Source organism: Triturus cristatus, chromosome 8 (genome assembly GCF_964204655.1).
Source record: "Triturus cristatus chromosome 8, aTriCri1.1, whole genome shotgun sequence".
NCBI lineage: Eukaryota > Metazoa > Chordata > Amphibia > Caudata > Salamandridae > Triturus > Triturus cristatus.
The window spans coordinates 185,331,899-185,350,397 of NC_140591.1; the positions used below are offsets into that span (position 1 = coordinate 185,331,899).

The window sequence follows — 18,499 nt, forward strand, 5'->3', positions numbered from 1 at the left end:
CGGGCTTGGTTCAGCCCCCTTGTAACTCTACTGCAACCCAAAGAGAAAACTGATCTGGGGGACCAGAGGATGATATCCGTCACTACCTTTTCTACTAGAAGTAATGCCATCAAGAAGGTCATAAACAAACATTGGGGCCTGATATCCGATGACATACAACAAGAATCCCTACCGATGCATTCATACAAAAAGGACAAAAGCATAAGAGATCATATTGTTCGTTCATTTTTGAAGTCTCTTGAGCCTGCGACTATACAATCCATATGAAATCTACCACCTGTCCTTGGCCCCCATAGACGTGGTCAATGCAAGGCATGTGCTACCACCATTCAGACTAAACAATTCGAATACAAACATCACATGATCCCACTAAAGTCATACACCAACTGCAACACAAGTAATGGGCACATGATCACGTAAATGACATGTGGCCTAATCTACATCGGCCAGACCCAGCAGAAAATCAAAGTAAGGGTGCTACAACATTGCAGCCACATACGCTGTGAGGTGCCTGGGGCGCCCCAGTAGATCATTTCATAGAAGCGGGCCATGCCCCTGAAAATGTTTCCAATGGTTGGTTCTGGAAAAGACGACTTTGGGACCCAGAGGAGGCAACATTGGCTCGATTTTGAATACAAGGGAATCAAAGTGGATGTCCTTGTTGGACTCAATAAACAATGGTCTGAACGAAGTTGACTGTAGCCACGCACAACTATCAACACTTTGTCCATGATGAATTAATCAGGATTATGCAGCTGACACAGACCCCTTTTTTAGCTAGGGGCATGCCGTCTAATGACACTTTACCCTCCTGCGTTGAGAGGTACGTGTCTTTTCCAAGGCACCCTGGCACAACGGTACTCCCATTTTCTCTCTGTGTGTGCGGGTGATGCAACGCCGTAACACTTTATGCTCAACCATGTACTGACATGTGATCTAATGCCACAGACATGTTTTCCTCCGAGGTTTTACCCTCCTGTGTGAGAGGTACACATCGGCCAACACCCACTGTCATTAATATGATTTATTCCGTCAACAGCTTACCCTCCTGGTTTCAAAGTTATGTCTTTTCCGAGGAATTTAATGCACTGTGTTTTCTGTGTAAGCTGATGTTACATGCCATGACAACTTATGTACTATATACAGCACTGACATGTTATTTAATGCCGTTGGTATGTCCTCCACGGATGTGTTACCCTCCATTGTGAGAGGTATACATCAGCCATATCATGACTCACCAACTATGATTGTAAACGCCTTACCCTCCTGTGTGAGAGGTACGCGCCAGGGCTAACCCCGTATGTTCACTACCACTGTAGCTTGGATTTGCAGGATATATGCGGTTTTTCCACTCATGCCTAACATTGTGGCCTTGACCCTCACACACATCCGGTAGAGGATCATTCTTAGAACTCTGGTTGCCTTCTGCAGGGCACCTTTATGTTGTTTTTCTAATCAGCTGTGAGCTATTTATTTAGCCCACGCCGATTCACTCAACTTTGCCAATTCCTCCCGCTCCAATAGATTCACAGGAGTCAATTTTTATTTATTCTTATTTAAACTTCACCAGCGCTATTATGCAATTATTTCCGTAAGTTGTGGATGTAAGTCTTTCCTCACTTACCTACCGCCCCCATGTGACACATTCGCATCCTACGTGTGACTACGTGCACGTACGGAGCAATCGATTGCTCATTTAAGCTGCTCTGTCATCCATCCGGTCCCCTTCCACAGGACGGACTTGGCAGATCGATATGTCGGTGAGTGTGTGATTTAACACGCCTGACTTCCCGACCGCCTGTCTTCTGCCCCTGTTGCACACCATGGCCCTTGAGCCCGGACTCATACAAGTTTCCTTTTTCCTTTCCACAGAGACGACCGACACTGATCGGACGATATTGTTCTCCGCCCACAGGTATTTCCTCTTGACAGCCCAATGGGTTGCGAGCTCGGTTATCATGCACCGAGGGTTTGTCGTTTTTTAATACACTGGGTCTTGTTTTTTGTTTATGTATTCGTAGATTGTTGCATTTTTAATGCGACTCTACCCAACTAGCGCATCCGAGGCCTCCCAGCCCGGCATCTTTTACATTTGTAACTTTATCTGCTTTAGGTCATTCAGATGCCTTTTCCGTTCTCCTCACTGTGGAGCCTACGCGCCCATGTGACCGCGATAATCCCTCCGTGATTCTCCTTCACGGTAAACCCTTGTCCCTTTGTGCATGCTTTGTAACTTATCTACTTGTGTTCAGACCAACTAAATCCTCGTTTCTGTTGATGTCCTAGGTGCCCCTCCCTCCTCCTCCTCATCCCCTTGTCCGGAGGAAGACCCGAATTAAGGTTTACCAGACACCTATAACACTGCGTGGTCGAAACGTCGACATCTTTCAGACCTGCCAGCTTACGCTTCAGAAAATATGTTATTCAATGGCATTTAAGCATGGTTATGTAAACCCATGACATTTGTTGCATTTACTGTGGCTCTGAGAGAAGCCGGTTATACATTTCTGTTGATCAGGATCACCAGACCAGCACTCTACCTCCTTCCCAATACACATCAATTTGCACGATAATTCATCAGTACCTTTCCCCTCCCCCATCCACTTCCCTCTCACTCTTTGGGGCAAAAAATTATTTTTGAACAAATAATGCAACTTGCATGTAAAGTATATCTACAGGTTCATTGTGAGTAAGCAACAGTGCACTATTTAGATTGATTGTTTCAGTTTTATGCTTTCTTCAATTTGTGTAGTCACTGTTTTCTCTGTTTTAAAAAAAAACGTGTACTGGGACCACTCTCTCAATGTACCGCTATACTCCCAGGTCCCAGTGACATTAATTGGGTATACCCTTCTCTGTAACATAAAAAATGAGGCAGAGTACCTCCTCCTCTTCATGGTAATGCCAACAGGTTCCTGTGTGACTGAGTTTTGCTCAATACCTTGCTTAGATGGTCAATAACTGGCAGCAGTAGAGCCCTTGATTGAGGATTTCAACGGTGATCTACATCCGTCTCTCATTACGAGTCAATCACTTAAAACAGCCCAGCACTTTCTGAGCAACATTGATGTTGGTTGTGGTTCTGATTACCATGAGGCTGGTGGGATCTTGTATGGGAGGAGTTGTCTTGCCCCTTATATGATTGTTACATTGATGTGTCCATGTCAGAGGGTTGTCAGGCTTCCAGAAAGCAATTGAGGTGATTCAGCTCCGAATATCCAGTCCTTTACATCCACTGTGAGCAGACCTGTGACTGGTTCCAAGAGCCTGCTTTTAATGTTCCTCTTTTTTAGATCAGGGTGAAGTGCATAGAAGACCCCTCATTTGAGATTCGTTGCTACGGAAAAGTCTGCTGAAATTTGAATGGGCTGAACATAATGAGTAATGGAGTCTTGTTTTTTGCCAACTGTAGTACCGGCCTTGCTTGTTGGTGTCAAAGAAAGCATGTGCGGATGGCTCTTGGTTTGGACTGGACAGTTAGTTTTTATCCTGTGGGCCTTTGTGATACAAGAGGTGGTGCAAAGACCATATTTATCAATGTTTGTAGGAATTGTGCAGAGAAGGTCTTCTGATCGCCTCCTTTCACCTTTTCTGGCATTCCATAAAATCTTAAATTGTTGCTCTTTGATCTGCTCTTTAAATCGGTGATCTTCTGGTTTAAGTGCCAAATATCCTGCCCCCAATTAGATGTCATGTTTAGACAGCCATATCAAAGTCATAGTTCAGAGATGTGTAGCCTTTGATATAGTTCAATGAAGTCTAATCTCATGATTAAACCTATGAGGCAAGATTCAAGATATTCCATTCTATTTTTCCCCTTGAGTTCCAACTGCTGCAATTTCTTTAAGCTCCGCTCCAGGCTGATGTATTTTGTTTCTGCTACAATGTGCATTCACATCTATTTCCACTATTGAGCACTTCAGAGACCACTAGTTGTTTGAAGGTGCGAGAAGATGACGTTGCACCTCATCACTGTGCGATTTCTCACTTAGTGGGAGTTTGGCAGGTGGTGCAGGGAGTACCATGTCCAGTGCCACCAGGAGGCAGGACGATTCAAGAAATGCTCCACAGAAGTGAGGATAGTGATACTAGTGCTCTGTGAGTTGATCTCTGCATCTCGTATGGTTCTTATATGCATAACATTCTTATGGTGACAGAAGAGAGGGGTACCCCAAAGTCAAGATGCCCAATTGTGGCAGGTGGGGAGAGGGGCGATCCAGAGCCCTTGGAGCAGAAGAGTAATGACTATTGGAATCTTAGTATCTGAAGTCTCACTTGACTCCGTTCCATGTCTCAGTCCTTTGCACATACCTCCAAGAGGAAGGAGACAAGGCTAGGAAAGGTGTAAGAGTACACCTCTGTGTAGGCATCAGGCTGAAGGTTTGCACTCAAAGGTGCAATCCAGTACATGGCTGCAACGCGCCAGCATGGCAAGCGATGCAAACGAGGCTGATCATCAATATCCTCACTATGGACTTAGCATAACATCGTAGGAGCCCTAGCATTTTAACACTGACTATTATTGGAAAGATTTTAATATTTCTTAGCATTATATATTTCTCTTTTTTTGTAACGGTTTTTATTAACGGTACAATAAAAATATGACTATGGACCACTCAAAGGAGAGTATTCACCTTTTTGTTTTTGATGGAATCAGTGTGGTTATAAGGCTTGCTAGTGCAGGATATGCATCAAGTTTCCGTCCTAGGGGTTTTGAAGAGTGGCTTGATCAAGATGTGATGTACCTGCTTATCAGGTACATCACATCACAGTTGTCCTTCAGTGGTGCCAGAGTCTTGGGCTGGTTCTAAATAAGTCCCTCACTTCAAGAGTAATTAGTCACAGCTGGGATGGATAGTTAGGGTGACCCCCCTCTTTTGGAACATCTATTGGGTGGGGTTGGAGGTGAGTAGACCTGGCTGATCTTCCCACATATTGGTCATTAATTCAACTTGGGGGTACCTGTCGTATGACAACATGGACTCTTTAGAAATCCACCCAATGCTTCTATTGCCAATATGCTTGTTTTGTACCATATGCTTGCCTCACCATTCATCTTTCCCCATGCTCAAGTTTATACTGTTTATTATTTGTGTATAATTACCTGTGACCTCTGTGAAATCTGTCTACTAGGACCTGAGCAGAAAGTTTCCCCTCCTGTGGGGGACCACAGAAGTTGGTGTATTTTTACAGGGCATCACCTACCTCCAATCTAAGATTTGGATCTTTACTACATTGACCATCGACAGCTTGGCAGTAACAGACTCTTACACTTATGTTTCCCATGATGGTTTACCTATGTAAATGCTTCTAGTGAATTGCCTAATAAAATAGAAGTTATATAAAAACAAGAATAAGGATCAAAAATATTGAACAGAAACTGTGAAGGTTGGTTATTTTATTGGAGAGACGACGTTCTCAATCTTGGCACCCGTAATTCACTTTCGTGCTTAGTGGAGAGTAATCATTTAAGGGAGGAAAGGAGCTTGCAGTCAGGTGAGGGACTGGAAAGATGGACATTAAGAAGACTAGCTTCATCTGCAAGTCATTTCTAGTGTACTAAAGGTCATTGTACCTCAAGCTAGAGAAGGAGTGTGTTTTTCATCAAACCTCCAGCTCAGATCGCAGTGGGTGGATGATGGTAATTTGTGTCATGGGTATCATTATCTGTTCTTTCCTAAATAGACATTTGCACACAGTACAATAAACAGCATTAGTTGAAAAGTGCAACTAAAATACCGAAATCATAAATGAGTTGTAATTTAGAATTCTAAACTGTACTATGGCTAATATGTGCCTTTCTTCCGGCCCCTGTCCCCTCAGCCCTCTTATTTCCAGAAGTAACTGTGTGCGTTGTTATCTCTTCTTAGATCAAGTGGTCAGATTACTGTTTACCAGTGGCATATAATCCTGGAGATCCAAGTGAATTAATTGCTGAAGCAAGTGTGGACAATTTCAGCATTCTGGGAATAGCATTCATGGAAAACAGGCTGCAAATGGATAATGGAATGGTTCCACAGAAGATAGTTTGTAAGTGTTTACACCTAAAGTTTCTAGTTTGTAACAAATGTTCCTTTTATTATTAATGTTATTTTAATATTACAAGCTGGCTAATTTAAATTGCTTTTAAAGGTGGAACCTGTAAAGTGGGAGACCATATGGCTTGAATAAGAAGTTCCAACAGAAGATCAGATTGCACACATGGCCTTGACATTAATGCCTTTATTATGCAAGAACAAATGGAGAGCATGAGATTTAACAGCAACTTCATGATATTCACAGTATGAATGAGGGGTGTTTTTCTGTTGTAAACAAAGTACATATTTTAAGAGCATCGATCAGCATCAGCCACCCGTACTTTATGTCTAGACTTTAGATGGAAAGGAACACTAATATTTTTCTGAAGTTTAAGTCAATTTTGATATATTAAGTGATGAGGGAAAACCTCTTAAAATGAAGGGGCCTCTATTCGGTTCAAATAGGAACATTTTAGTGAATGCTGAACGCTGAACATCCTAAATATGTTGTCAAGAGGTAAAGGTTATAAGGAGGTATGTCCATCTTTCCTAAGCATCCATACTCAAAAACACACAAGGCACTGAGAACGTATCCTTAAGTAACAATTCTGATAGATACTTCTCTTTTCAGATTCCTCACCTCATGAACCTCCCTCAAGTGAAGTCTAGATACAGAAATTTTGAAACATCGGGTGGTGCCACGGATCCAACTTTGTTCTGGCGCTCCTGGATGTAACGTCTCGGAGACATATATGGCACTACTCTGTGCTCTGACCTGAGCTGCCGTTTCCTCCTGCCCTTAGATGCTCATATAATATGCCATTTTCTAAAATTCTTTTGAAGATTTTTGTAGTGCTGTAGATTTGTTTCTGGTTGTGTGAGATCCCTTGTTAGTATCTTTTTATCCTTGCAGCTTCACTGTGCATTTTAGACTGGTTTGGCTCTTTTTTTTTTTTTTTTGCAGGCTCCAGTGGTCACCAGGTATACCCCTGATGGAATACGTTGGATGTAAAGTACGTTGTCAGTCCAGATCTCAATCTGGATCCAGCTCCCAAGATAATTTCCAGGGCTCGTCGTCCTTGTTGAAATCCTCCTCCATCAGCCTCTTTACGTTGGTCTAGTTCAAACTTGTTCCTCTTATCAGGTGTCGTTCTCAACCTCAAAAGGCTTGATGCTTGTGCTAGGCTCTGTTCTGGTGTCCTCTCCTTGTGTTTGCGCCACCTGGTGTTGATCCCGCTCAGGTGGTGGTGTTCACCCATGGTTTGCTGGTCCTCTTTCTCAGGTGTGCCTTCAGGTCCTAAGGAGTATCCAAGCCTGTTATACACCCTTTTGTCCATGGCTGTTACCCTTAGTTGATAACAGCCCTTCCTCTTTAACTTGTGGGGTGATCACTGGAAGTGGTTTGATGCACTGGGGAAGAATGTTATCTTATTAGGGGGTCTGGTCCTCCGCCTTTGTAATATCATACGCCTTCTGGCTCACCACGCCCGTGCTCTTTGGGAGATGGTGCAGATGATGGTCCAGCTTCTTCCTGATCATGTGAGCTGCTACTTTGCATGATGGTTTTGGAGCTGCTAAACCACTCCTTAGGTTTGATCTTGACACAATGGACTCAGTGGCCAAGTCCTGATTTCTTCTATATATCTTTGCCGTATTTCTAACTGTACGAATTTTGTAGAGAACCAGATAGGAGCACGTTCCTTCCGAGTCTAGGTCGCAGTCTTCTCATAAGCGTGGTGGAGGTGAGGACAGTCTGTAGTTCTGTCTGGCATGTGCAGAATCACCACACATAGTGGGTATCCATAATAGTTTTCACAACACTTTTTAGGTCTTGCCTAGGCAGCGCGCAAGTGCTGCTTTGGAGTGACCTTTTGGAATCATTCTGTACTTTTTTGGGAAACTCGTGCATGTACTACACTGTTTCTAATGAGCCCTCTTGCATGTACGGCGTTTACCTTGCGGGAGCGAGCAGTGGCGCCATCTGTTTGCAATAATCGGGCCCGCCGCTGCTCGCTCCCGTAAGGTAAACGCTGTAGATGGACTTTAACTTTCGCGGCCGCGGGGCAGCGCTTGTTTACAAATTAGGCACTGGTGCTCGCTATAATTCTCTGGCCAATGCGAACAGCTGCTTTCAGGAGACATCATTTCCGTGGCCGAGTTGAGTTGAAGTGCCATGAATGCTGCCGTCTCATTGGCCGCGTCAGAGCAGCGTTTGAATGCGCGACTGAGCTAGGCTTCTCGAGTCACTCACTGACAAAGTAGTTGAAACAGTGTTCATCACAAAAGAGCTGCTCCTAGTGTGATAACCCAAACGAGTTACAAGAACGTCGTGAGTGTGGGCATTTCACAAAAAGATACGGACTGGTCTCACACACCACCTGGTGTCATGCTTCATCATTGACCAGTCCTCGCCCTCCAAAACCTTCGTTTGATGGAGGACGGGCATACACTTGACGACAAGGATGCACTTCTAAGTGATGGAGTGGGGGCCCGTGACTATGTGAGTGAAGTTAAAAATCATTATAGTAGCCAGTAGCAATTCTTTAATGTGAGATGAAAACTATATGATATTAAAATATAAGTGCGACGGTGATTGGGATGTTTATTGTTCCCAACCATCTAGTGAATGATCTTGTGGATGGTCGACATGTTTCTGCCTGGGTGGCCCCGAAGGGTCCGCGGCATTCATCAGGACCTAGATAGAAGAATAATGGGCTCCGTTCTTACCACAATTGGTAATGTGTCACCACTGCGGGAGTGTGGTATAGGTCACACTTCACCGTCTAAAGGCTGCTTCCAATAGTGAAGCCCTAATAGTTTGGACAAGTTGCCTCATGGGAGAAGAGGCGGAGAAGAAAACCACAGTTGTGTTTCCTTGTAACTCGTGATCAGCGCGTCCTGCAACCTATGCGTCCGCTCCCGGTCCTCCCGAAAGTAGTCGAAACACTCAGAGGCTTTGGACATGCACCAGGTTTTTTTTATCTCCGTTGATTAATTCCTCCTGTCTGAACAAAGCGCCATCCTTTCTGTTTTGTTGAGACTAATTTTCAGCACGTCGTCTGCCCAAGGCTGCCAAATGGATGGAGGATAATTGGACGAGCAGATAACTGCATTGCAGAGAAATGAGGGCAACTTATAAGGAATGTCAACTGAAGATAACAGTACAACTCTCACCTCAAACAGTACCCAAGCCCCTCACATCTGCATACAGCTGCCATGGAGAGCCGTAGTTATAATCCAGAAATCAAGGCGGATTTAGTACCTTTTCGAGCAGACCAACGATCTATTCATATATTCTTCATTTCTATGTAGGTCTCATCTTATAATCCACTTAAGGTAGGTGCAGGAAACCCCAGTGGGGCATTTTCTCCTTCCCTAGTAAGGAGACAGTGGGAGAATGGACACCCATGCACCCTTACAAAGCATGTAATAAGAGCAGGCTCTATCCAAGGCTGACATTCCCCGTGCAGTTTAAAAAGCATAAAACGATTTTTTACTCAAATTTTAAAAGTACGCATTACACCATTTCCTCTTCTCCTGGGAACGGGAGCCTTTCAAGCATGACTGGATTTCAAAGGGTCCGATGTATTTCCCGTTTCTGCTGGCCAGATTAGGTTTGCCATCATTAAGGCTCTCAGTTTTCGTTTTTTGCAGATTTTTACAGATAAACACGGGCAGAAAGCCATCTATATCCGTATTTGTATTCTTTCACATATGGTAAAAAACGTCAAAAAGCTATTTCTTGAATAATTTCTCAGTGGTGTCAGTCATGGCTGCTTAGCCAATAGCTGTGCAGACTGACTGGAATTAATGAGTGCGACAGCTCATGTTTTCCTAAAGATGTATAGATGTATTCAATATGGATACGTATAGCAGCAACACCTATTAGGCAATGAAGTAAGAATATACATTTATATAAATACCATAAACTAGGATCCCTAGTTATCGTGCCTGCAGTGTACTTGTTTAAGGAATAGCATTTAATGTTTTATAAAAATGATGGAGGACTATTTGAACACAGTTATAATCTCTGAACGGTCAAACACCCTTTTGCATTTCTTAGGTTACTGCAGCTTTATAACGGAACATCAAATCAAAACTAAAAAACAATACCCATGCTTCAGAACCTTCCGGAACACATGGCTAAGAGTGAGTTTAGTGGTAGATGTGAAGAACTAATCAAACCAGGGATACTCATAGTGAGGCCTGTCTGATCTGTGCATGGGCCCCTGGAGAACAACAACACTGTGCTGCGGTTTACTTGACTGGGAACTGACAATCAGAAACATGTTTAAACAAACAAGCAAGCAAGCATTCATTTACACTTAACTGAAGTACAGAAGGTGCCCTCCACTAAGTATCTTTAGAAAAACCTTCACGATTAGAGACATCGTGCATTACATGTGCGAAAATATGGTAGTCTCTTCAAATTAAACAAGCATTGGCATAACCAATAGGTCTCGCCTTTGGGACATTATAAGTGTTTAGCCATGCAACAGTTGATGTTGCACCAAGGATATTGTGATGCATAATTAAATACTTATAAGGTCCCAAATGCGAGACCTATTGGCTATGACAATGCTTGTTTTTATTGACCTTGTGCATCATATTCTTGAGGACTAGTGGGTGTTCCTCATGCATATCAAGCCTTTATGACCTGATTGAAGTGCTATGTTCTAACATCCTTTCTTTGTCCCCTTTCCAAGTTGTAAAATTGCACTTAATTCATGTTGCCCTTGATTGAGCACAAAGCAGTTATTAAAGGTTTTCCTTGGAGTCCTGTTGCAGGTTCTGTGTTTCTGCCCGGGTTGTTGTGGTTGTTGAGACCTGTGAAAGTCGAGATGATTCCTGTTTGATTTTGATGATGTTCTTCGATTGTAAGTCTAGTAATTAATGTTTGACCGTAGTGCAGAGTGTCGGGAAGTTTGGAGTGCACTGTGCCTGTGTAAGTTTGGTCAGTGGTGTGCTGCTTACTCTTCTCGTCCCTCTCCTTTTCGTGGCATTTGCTCTCTTAGGCTGTTCTGCGGCTCTCTTGCTTTTCTCTGCGGTGGCCTGATACTCTTCCCTCAACACACTAGGAAGTGCTTACTGTACTGGTAATGTAGTATTGAAGACAAAGACGTTTTAAGGCATGGGCAAAGTGGGCTCTGGCTCAGGGCACCAGCCTTTCAGGCGGCCCCTGATAAGAGCCAGCTTTGTGTCGCAGAGAGTTTGTCCCCATGATCTTGTATTCATTCTTAAACAGATTGTTTTGAATACCGTTTTCCTTTAATTTATTTTAAAAGTGGGTGATGTGTGAGAGTTTATTGCAGACACTTTGAAGAGAAATGTTGTGTTTATTTTTCATGCAACATCGATAAAAAGGTTTCTTTTACATTAAAACAGAATCTCACATTTGAGAAATGGGAGGATGTCGCAGATATTATTTGCAGTAATGTTAGTGAACTGCTGCTGTGTTACAATTCTGAAAACGCAGGCCACTATCCCTGACTATTAGATGTAAACACATTTAGATTGTGGACAAATGCCCCTGTATACTGTAGGTGACCTGGCCAAAGAGGGCATGAAAGAGCTGAAATTGAAATTCAAACCTGTTCTGAACAGGGGCCCCCAAAATAGGTTTGGTGTTTGGGCCCCCAAAATCCATAAAATGTCCCTGAATGAAGATGGTTATGTGCAATGCATTTCTTTAAGTCAGGCTCATCTCAGCCTCTAAGGGCATGGGGAAAAGGGCTGTGCACTGACGTCAATAGAGGATAGCAGAATGCAGAAGAGAACAACAAATTGTCAGAGGGTCAGGCGATTACTAACACATCCATCCGATGTGCACTAATTGCGGCGGACACAGTGTTTAGGGGTGTTGATACCAGGGTGCGTTCCTAGACAACACGCATGGCTTAGGTGTTCTGGGTTCAAACCAGAGGTCCAGCAGGCAGTACTAAAAATGCCTTTTGACAAAGAGCACCTTTTTCGCCCACAGGTAGACACTACCCTTGACAAAATGAAAAAGACACTGACGCAGGTAAGGCCATGGGAGCTTTACAGACCTCAACTCCTAGGGGGTCCTTTCATCTTACAGGCTACAGTGTTGCATATAAATCCACCACCACAGACGCCTCCACTTCCTACCAATAATAAGTCCAGTCTGCCTACAGTAAAGGCTCCTTCAGAGGCTGAAACAGTAAAGTAAGGGGAAGGTGTGCCTGTGCACGCAGAGCAACACCCACTGCAAAGCTACTCATTTCGTCCCCCAGACCACCCCACACCTGTCAGGCCAGACTACAATTTTTCCACCCAGCCTGGGAGTACATCACCACAGACTAATGGGTACTAGTCATCCATCATGGCTACTGTCTGGAGCTCATTACCGCACAGCCCAACATCCCACCTAATGCTCACAGGTTATCACAGGATCATCTAATACTTTTCAAACAAGAAGTCAAAGTCCTTCTTCTCAATGGGGCTATACAACCTGTCCCGCTTCAACAACAAGGGTCAGGGGTATATTCTCTATAGTTCCTCACTCCCAAAAAGGACGGGGTCACGGAGACCAATCTTAGATCTCAGACCTCTCAACCACTACATCCTATCAGAACATTTCCATATGGTAACTCTACAGTATGTTATTCCAGTTCTCCAAAATGGTGACTTTATGGCAACACTGGACCTAAACGATGCCTATTTCCATATACCAATACACCCTGCACACCGCAAATACCTCAGTTTTGTCATAGCAGGCAATCATTACTAATTCAAAGTTCCACTGTTAGTGGAGACCACAGCACCTCGAGTTTTTACAAAATGTTTGTCAGTAGTCGCAGTACATCTGTGAAGACACAATGTTCACGTATTCCCATACCTGGACAATTGGCTTATCAAAGCCAGTACCCACCTACAGTGCCAATAGTACATTCAATTGACAGTGGATCTACTTCACAGACTGGGGTTTACAATAAGTGTCCCTAAGTCTCATCTTAACCTCTCCAAATCCAACCTTACTTTGGAGCAATTCTCAACACTCCGGATTAGCTTATCCCAATCCCGCTAGAGTTCAGAACTTTCAGGTAACTCCACCACAGTTCCAACTAAACAAAACTCTCACAGTTTGGTCCGTGATGCGTCTGCTAGGAATGATGGCCTCTTGCATTGCTATAGTTCCCCATGCGAGGTTACACATGCATCTCCAACAGCACTGTCTATCTCACCAGTGGTCTCAATCACAGGGTCACCTCGAAGATCTCGTGTTGATAGATTCACCGTTTTCTGCAATGGTGGAACACCAACAACCTGCTACAGGGCAGTCTCTTCTACACCCTGTTCCTCACCTCACTATTACCACAGACACATCAGAGACAGGTTGGGGTGTCCATCTACAGGATTTCACAGTACATGGTCTGTGAAATGCCAAACATCAGTCCCAACACATCAACTACTTGGACGTCAGGCAATCTTCCTAGCACTAAAGGCTTTCCATCCTCACCTATCTCACAAGGTTGTCCTAGAATTGACGGACGGACAATATGACATGCATGTATTATGTACAAAAAAGGTGTGTTCGAGGCATATGAGCTGCAGATCACACACTTAGGATAAGATCGCCATCTGGTGTTGGGCTTGGATGATTGCAGGTTGTTGTTGTCTTCGGAAAAAGTCTTTGGTCACGAGATGGGTGACTCCTCCCTTGGACGATAGTGTGCATGGGCATCCACTCCATCCTCAGATTGTTTTTTTCCGCTATTGGGTCCAGATGTAACTTTTCCACTCCAGTAGAAATATTCTAACACAAGCTTTCGAAGCAAAACACTTTTTGCCAACTACATCGAGACACCTTCACTCGACATCGAATTCATCGGGCCGGTTCCGGACGTCGACGCGGGCGATTGGACCTATCCGCGCCGTGAGGCCTACGGCTCATGGAAAGGACGCCGTTTAAAAAATGCCCCCAATGTGGAGCAAAATTCCCACACAGTGACCATCACAAGGTCTGTAACCTGTGTCTGTCACCGGAACACTACGAGTCCAGCTGTCCAGCCTGCGCCGCATTTCGATCCAAAAAGGCCATTCGGGATCGAAGCGCTCGATGCCATATCATGGCACACAGACCGACCCCGGAACCAGAAGACATCTTTGATGAGGGTCCCGATGTCCCGGAAGAAGATTCCGAGGAACTTCAAATTATATCAGAAGCAGACGACTCAGACGATCCCATTACTCCGGGGCAACGCGTGAGTACCAATGCCCCTACCCCAACCCCTCCTAAAAAGGCATTGGTCAAGACTTCGCCAGCTGGCCCCAGTCGAGACCGAAAACAACCTTCAGAAGCCCCGCCTCTGGGCTCGGCTCCGAAGAAACACAAGCCTTCCGGTGGCTCGGGCCCGAGCAAACCACATATCATTGTACCCCCGCCACCTTCTGCACCGAAGACACAAGCCCTCTCGGCACCGAAACTGGCTCCGGCGCCTTTGGCACCGAAAACATCGAGGCTCATAGACAAACCGGCACCGAAAGCTTCCAAGCTTAAAGACTCCATTTCGGCACCGAAACCCTCACCGGCACCAAAACCCTCATCGGCACCGAAACAACCGGCTAAGGACTATACTACACCTCCTAAAGCCAAAGACTCTACCGATCACCCAAAACCTCGATCGGAACCGTAAAAATCGGCTCCAAAGTCTGCTCCTGAAGACCAAGAACTTTTCCACCCAGATCCCACACAGAAAAGGATCTATATTATTCCAAAAACTGGACATGTCACTGCTGTGCTATGTAAGAAAAGGAAACTGGACACAACACCTTCCCCAGTTCCTATAAAGAAGAAAGACTTAGCAACGTCACCTATTCCTCCTTCCTCACCTTTACGACCTCCTACCCCACCCCCCTGCCTACAATACCATTACCGCTACCATCTCCTTCACATACACTACAACCTCAGGATGATGATGATGACCTAGGGGGAGGGGGGAATCCGGATGATCTTAATGATCCTAATGATCCCTTCACAGATCCAGACATCGTACCATTAGATGACTGGGCATACCCTCTACCAGATATGCCGGACCCTACTACATATCCCTCCAAACCCTCACCTCCTGATAACCACCTGGGGTTTGGACAACTAGTACACAGAGCAGCACTTTACCATGGCGTCACCTTGCACTCAGATGCACCCGAGGAAGACTTCCTCTTAGGCACTTTTGAACAGTCTCAGAAATCCGTTCAAATTTTACCAATGATTAAAGGGGTCATAAAACACGCCACAGAAGTTTTTAAAGACCCAGTACGGGCCAGGGTACTTAACACTAGAATTGAGAAAAAATATAGACCCGCCCCAGAAGATCCTTCTTGCATCAAAGGACAGCTCCCTCTGGATTCTTTGGTCGTTTCCAACGCAAGGAAACGTGCTAACTCCCAAACCTCAGGAGATCCACCACCCCCGACAAGGAATCCAAACTATTAGAAGCCTCGGGCAAAAGAGTAGCAGCACAAGCAGCTAACCATTGGCGTATTGCCAACACACAAGCCCTATTAGCACGCTATGATAGGGCTCACTATGATCAGTTGTAAGAGCTGATACAACACCTCCCAGACCAATACCAGTCCCAGGCAAATGACCGTGTACAAGAGGGAAAACTTATATCAAATGCCTCAATTAAATGTGCACTTGACGCAGCAGATACTGCCTCTCGGGCAATAAATACAAGTATACTCCTTAGACGCCATGCATGGCTACGTATTTCAGGCTTTAAGCCAGAAGTACAAAGTACCATACTTGGCCAACCATTTAACCAAGACAACTGTTTGGACCAGCTGTAGACACGGCACTTGAAAAGATGAAAAAAGGCACTGAGACTGCTAAGTCCATGGGAGTGTTACAGTCCCCACAACCACCTGGCTCCTTTTGACGCACCTTCTACAGAGGAGCCTCCAAAACTATGGGAGCAGACACCTCCTCTACATTCAAAACCTCTACACAAACATCCCCCAATAGAGGATATTTTAGAGGAGGATATAGAGGAAACAACACCAAGGGACGAGGTCGAGGCAATACCAACACTCGTACCTCCCCCACCAGAAAACAGTGACTTTCCTCCACTCCACCCAGACCATTCCACTCCAGTTGGGGGAAGACTCAAACAGTTCCTACCTGTCTGGAATTCCATCACAACAGACAAGTGGGTAAGACAAATTATCCAGTATGGTTACTGCCTGGAACTCACCACAACCCCCCACACATACCACCCAAACAGCGTTCCATGTCACCAGACCATCTTACGCTCCTCAAACAAGAGGTTCTCTCATTGCTTCAAAAACACGCAATAGAACCAGTTCCCTTACAACATCAAGGTACAGGGGTTTACTCGCTGTACTTCCTAATCCCCAAGAAGGACGAGACGTTACGACCAATACTCGACCTCAGACTCCTAAATCGGTACATAAACTCAGATCATTTTCATATGATCACTCGTCAACAAGTGCTCCCACTATTACAACAAGACGATTTCCTTGCCACACTAGATCTCAAGGACGCCTATTTTCACATTCCCATGCATCCTGCGCGCAGGAAGTATCTAAGATTCCTGGTAGACGGACGGCACTATCAGTTTACAGTCCTTCCATTCGGAGTGACAACTGCGCCCAGAGTATTCACAAAATGCCTAGCAGTAGTAGCAGCGCATCTCAGGAGACAACAAATTCATGTCTTCCCATATCTGGACGATTGGCTCATAAAAGCCAATTCATTCAACAAATGCGTCCGACACACTCACCAAACTATTCAAATCTTACACAACTTGGGATTCACGATCAACTATCCCAAATCTCAACTACAACCCTCCCACATACACCAATATCTGGGAGCCATCATAAATACCTCCAAGGCCCTTGCTTATCCCAGCCCAGCCAGGATCACCAATATGCAAGCTCTCATTTCCAAATTTCAACCCCGACACTCTCTTCCAGCGAGTGTTCATGCAACTCATAGGCATGATGGCGTCCTGCATCTTCATTGTGCCTTATGCAAGACTTCAAATGCGTCCCTTGCAAGAATGTCTAGCACGTCATTGGAACCAGGCTCACGGACAACTTACGGATCTGGTTTTGGTGGACAGCCGCTCACATCGCTCCCTAAAATGGTGGAACACCATAAACCTGTCCAAAGGGCGGCCGTTCTTAGAGCCTCTTCCACAGATAGTGCTGACAACCGACGCATCTCTCACAGGATGGGGAGCCCATCTCCTAGGACACACCACTCAGGGCAAATGGACCACTCAACAAAAGATGCTCCATATCAATTACCTGGAACTACTGGCAGTATCCCTAGCACTAAAATCATTCCAATTACATCTACAAAACAAGACTGTCCTTATCCGGACGGACAACATGACAGCCATGTATTACATACAGAAACAAGGAGGCACACATTCTCTCCAGCTGTCCCAGCTCGCACAGAACATTTGGAGATGGGCCATTCCCCAAAACATACATCTGCTAGCAGAACACCTTCCAGGAGTTCACAATCAGATTGCCGACTTGTTGAGTCGACAGACCCAACAGATCCACGAATGGGAATTACACCCACCAGTCCTACTCCCATTCTTCAAAAAATGGGGCCAACCGGACATAGACCTGTTCGCCACACACGAAAACGCAAAATGCGCAACCTTCGCCGCCAGGTTTCCCCACCCACAATCGAAGGGCAATGTTATGTTGTTATGTTATGTTAAGGTTATTTCTAAAGCGCACGACTCACCCTGGGGCATCTCGGCGCTATACCTGGTAGAAAACTAAGGGGAAGGTGAGAGAAACGGCGGGAAGCGAAAGCTGATCACGAGTGATCAGAACAGCAAGGTTTTCAATTTTTTCCTGAAGGTGATGAGGAAGGGGCAGGAGCGTATGGAAATGGGGAGCATATTCCAGTAACGAGGGGCGAGATATGAGAAGGACCTCCCCCCAGAGCGGGTGAGGCGGATTCGTGGGGTCTTCAAGAACCCTAGCGCATTAGACCTAAGGTCACGAACTGAGATTTGTTTAGTGAGTCTGCGTGATAGATATTGAGGGCCTTTCCCGTTTAAGGCCTTATATGTAAGACAGCAGGTCTTGAAATATGCTCGTTTCGCGATTGGAAGCCAGTGAAGATCTAACAGTAGAGGGGCTGACGGTGAACCCGGAGGGCGGTTTAGAATCATTCGTGCGGCAGTGTTTTGTATGACCTGCAGTTTCCTTAGCAGTGTCGGGCCTAATTCTGCCAATAACGCGTTGCCATAGTCGAGGCGAGAGATCACCATGGCCTGGACCAGGGTCTTACGATGCTTGGTAGGTAGATAAGGAAGTATTTTCCGTAGGAGCCGCAGGCTGAAATAGCAAGAGCTGGAAATTGCTGCTATATGATCCTTCATGGATAGTGCTTGATAAGTTTGAAACCCAAGTTCTTTACCACTTGTTTGGCGGCGGGGGGGGGGGTGGGGGGGTACCCAGATCATCGG

General features: G+C 45.1%; 1 protein-coding gene across 2 annotated transcripts in view; it reads left to right on the plus strand.

The window, feature by feature from the left end:
- The window catches only part of HLCS (holocarboxylase synthetase), an 862,037-nt gene that overhangs the window by 119,154 nt on the left and 724,384 nt on the right, over positions 1–18,499 (plus strand). For both annotated transcript variants that reach the window (XM_085621286.1, XM_085621285.1), the window contains exon 3: positions 5,871–6,030. In XM_085621286.1, coding sequence (XP_085477412.1) covers positions 5,979–6,030 — 52 coding nt within the window. In that variant the 5' untranslated portion in view covers positions 5,871–5,978. The remainder of the gene's footprint in view (positions 1–5,870; positions 6,031–18,499) is intronic.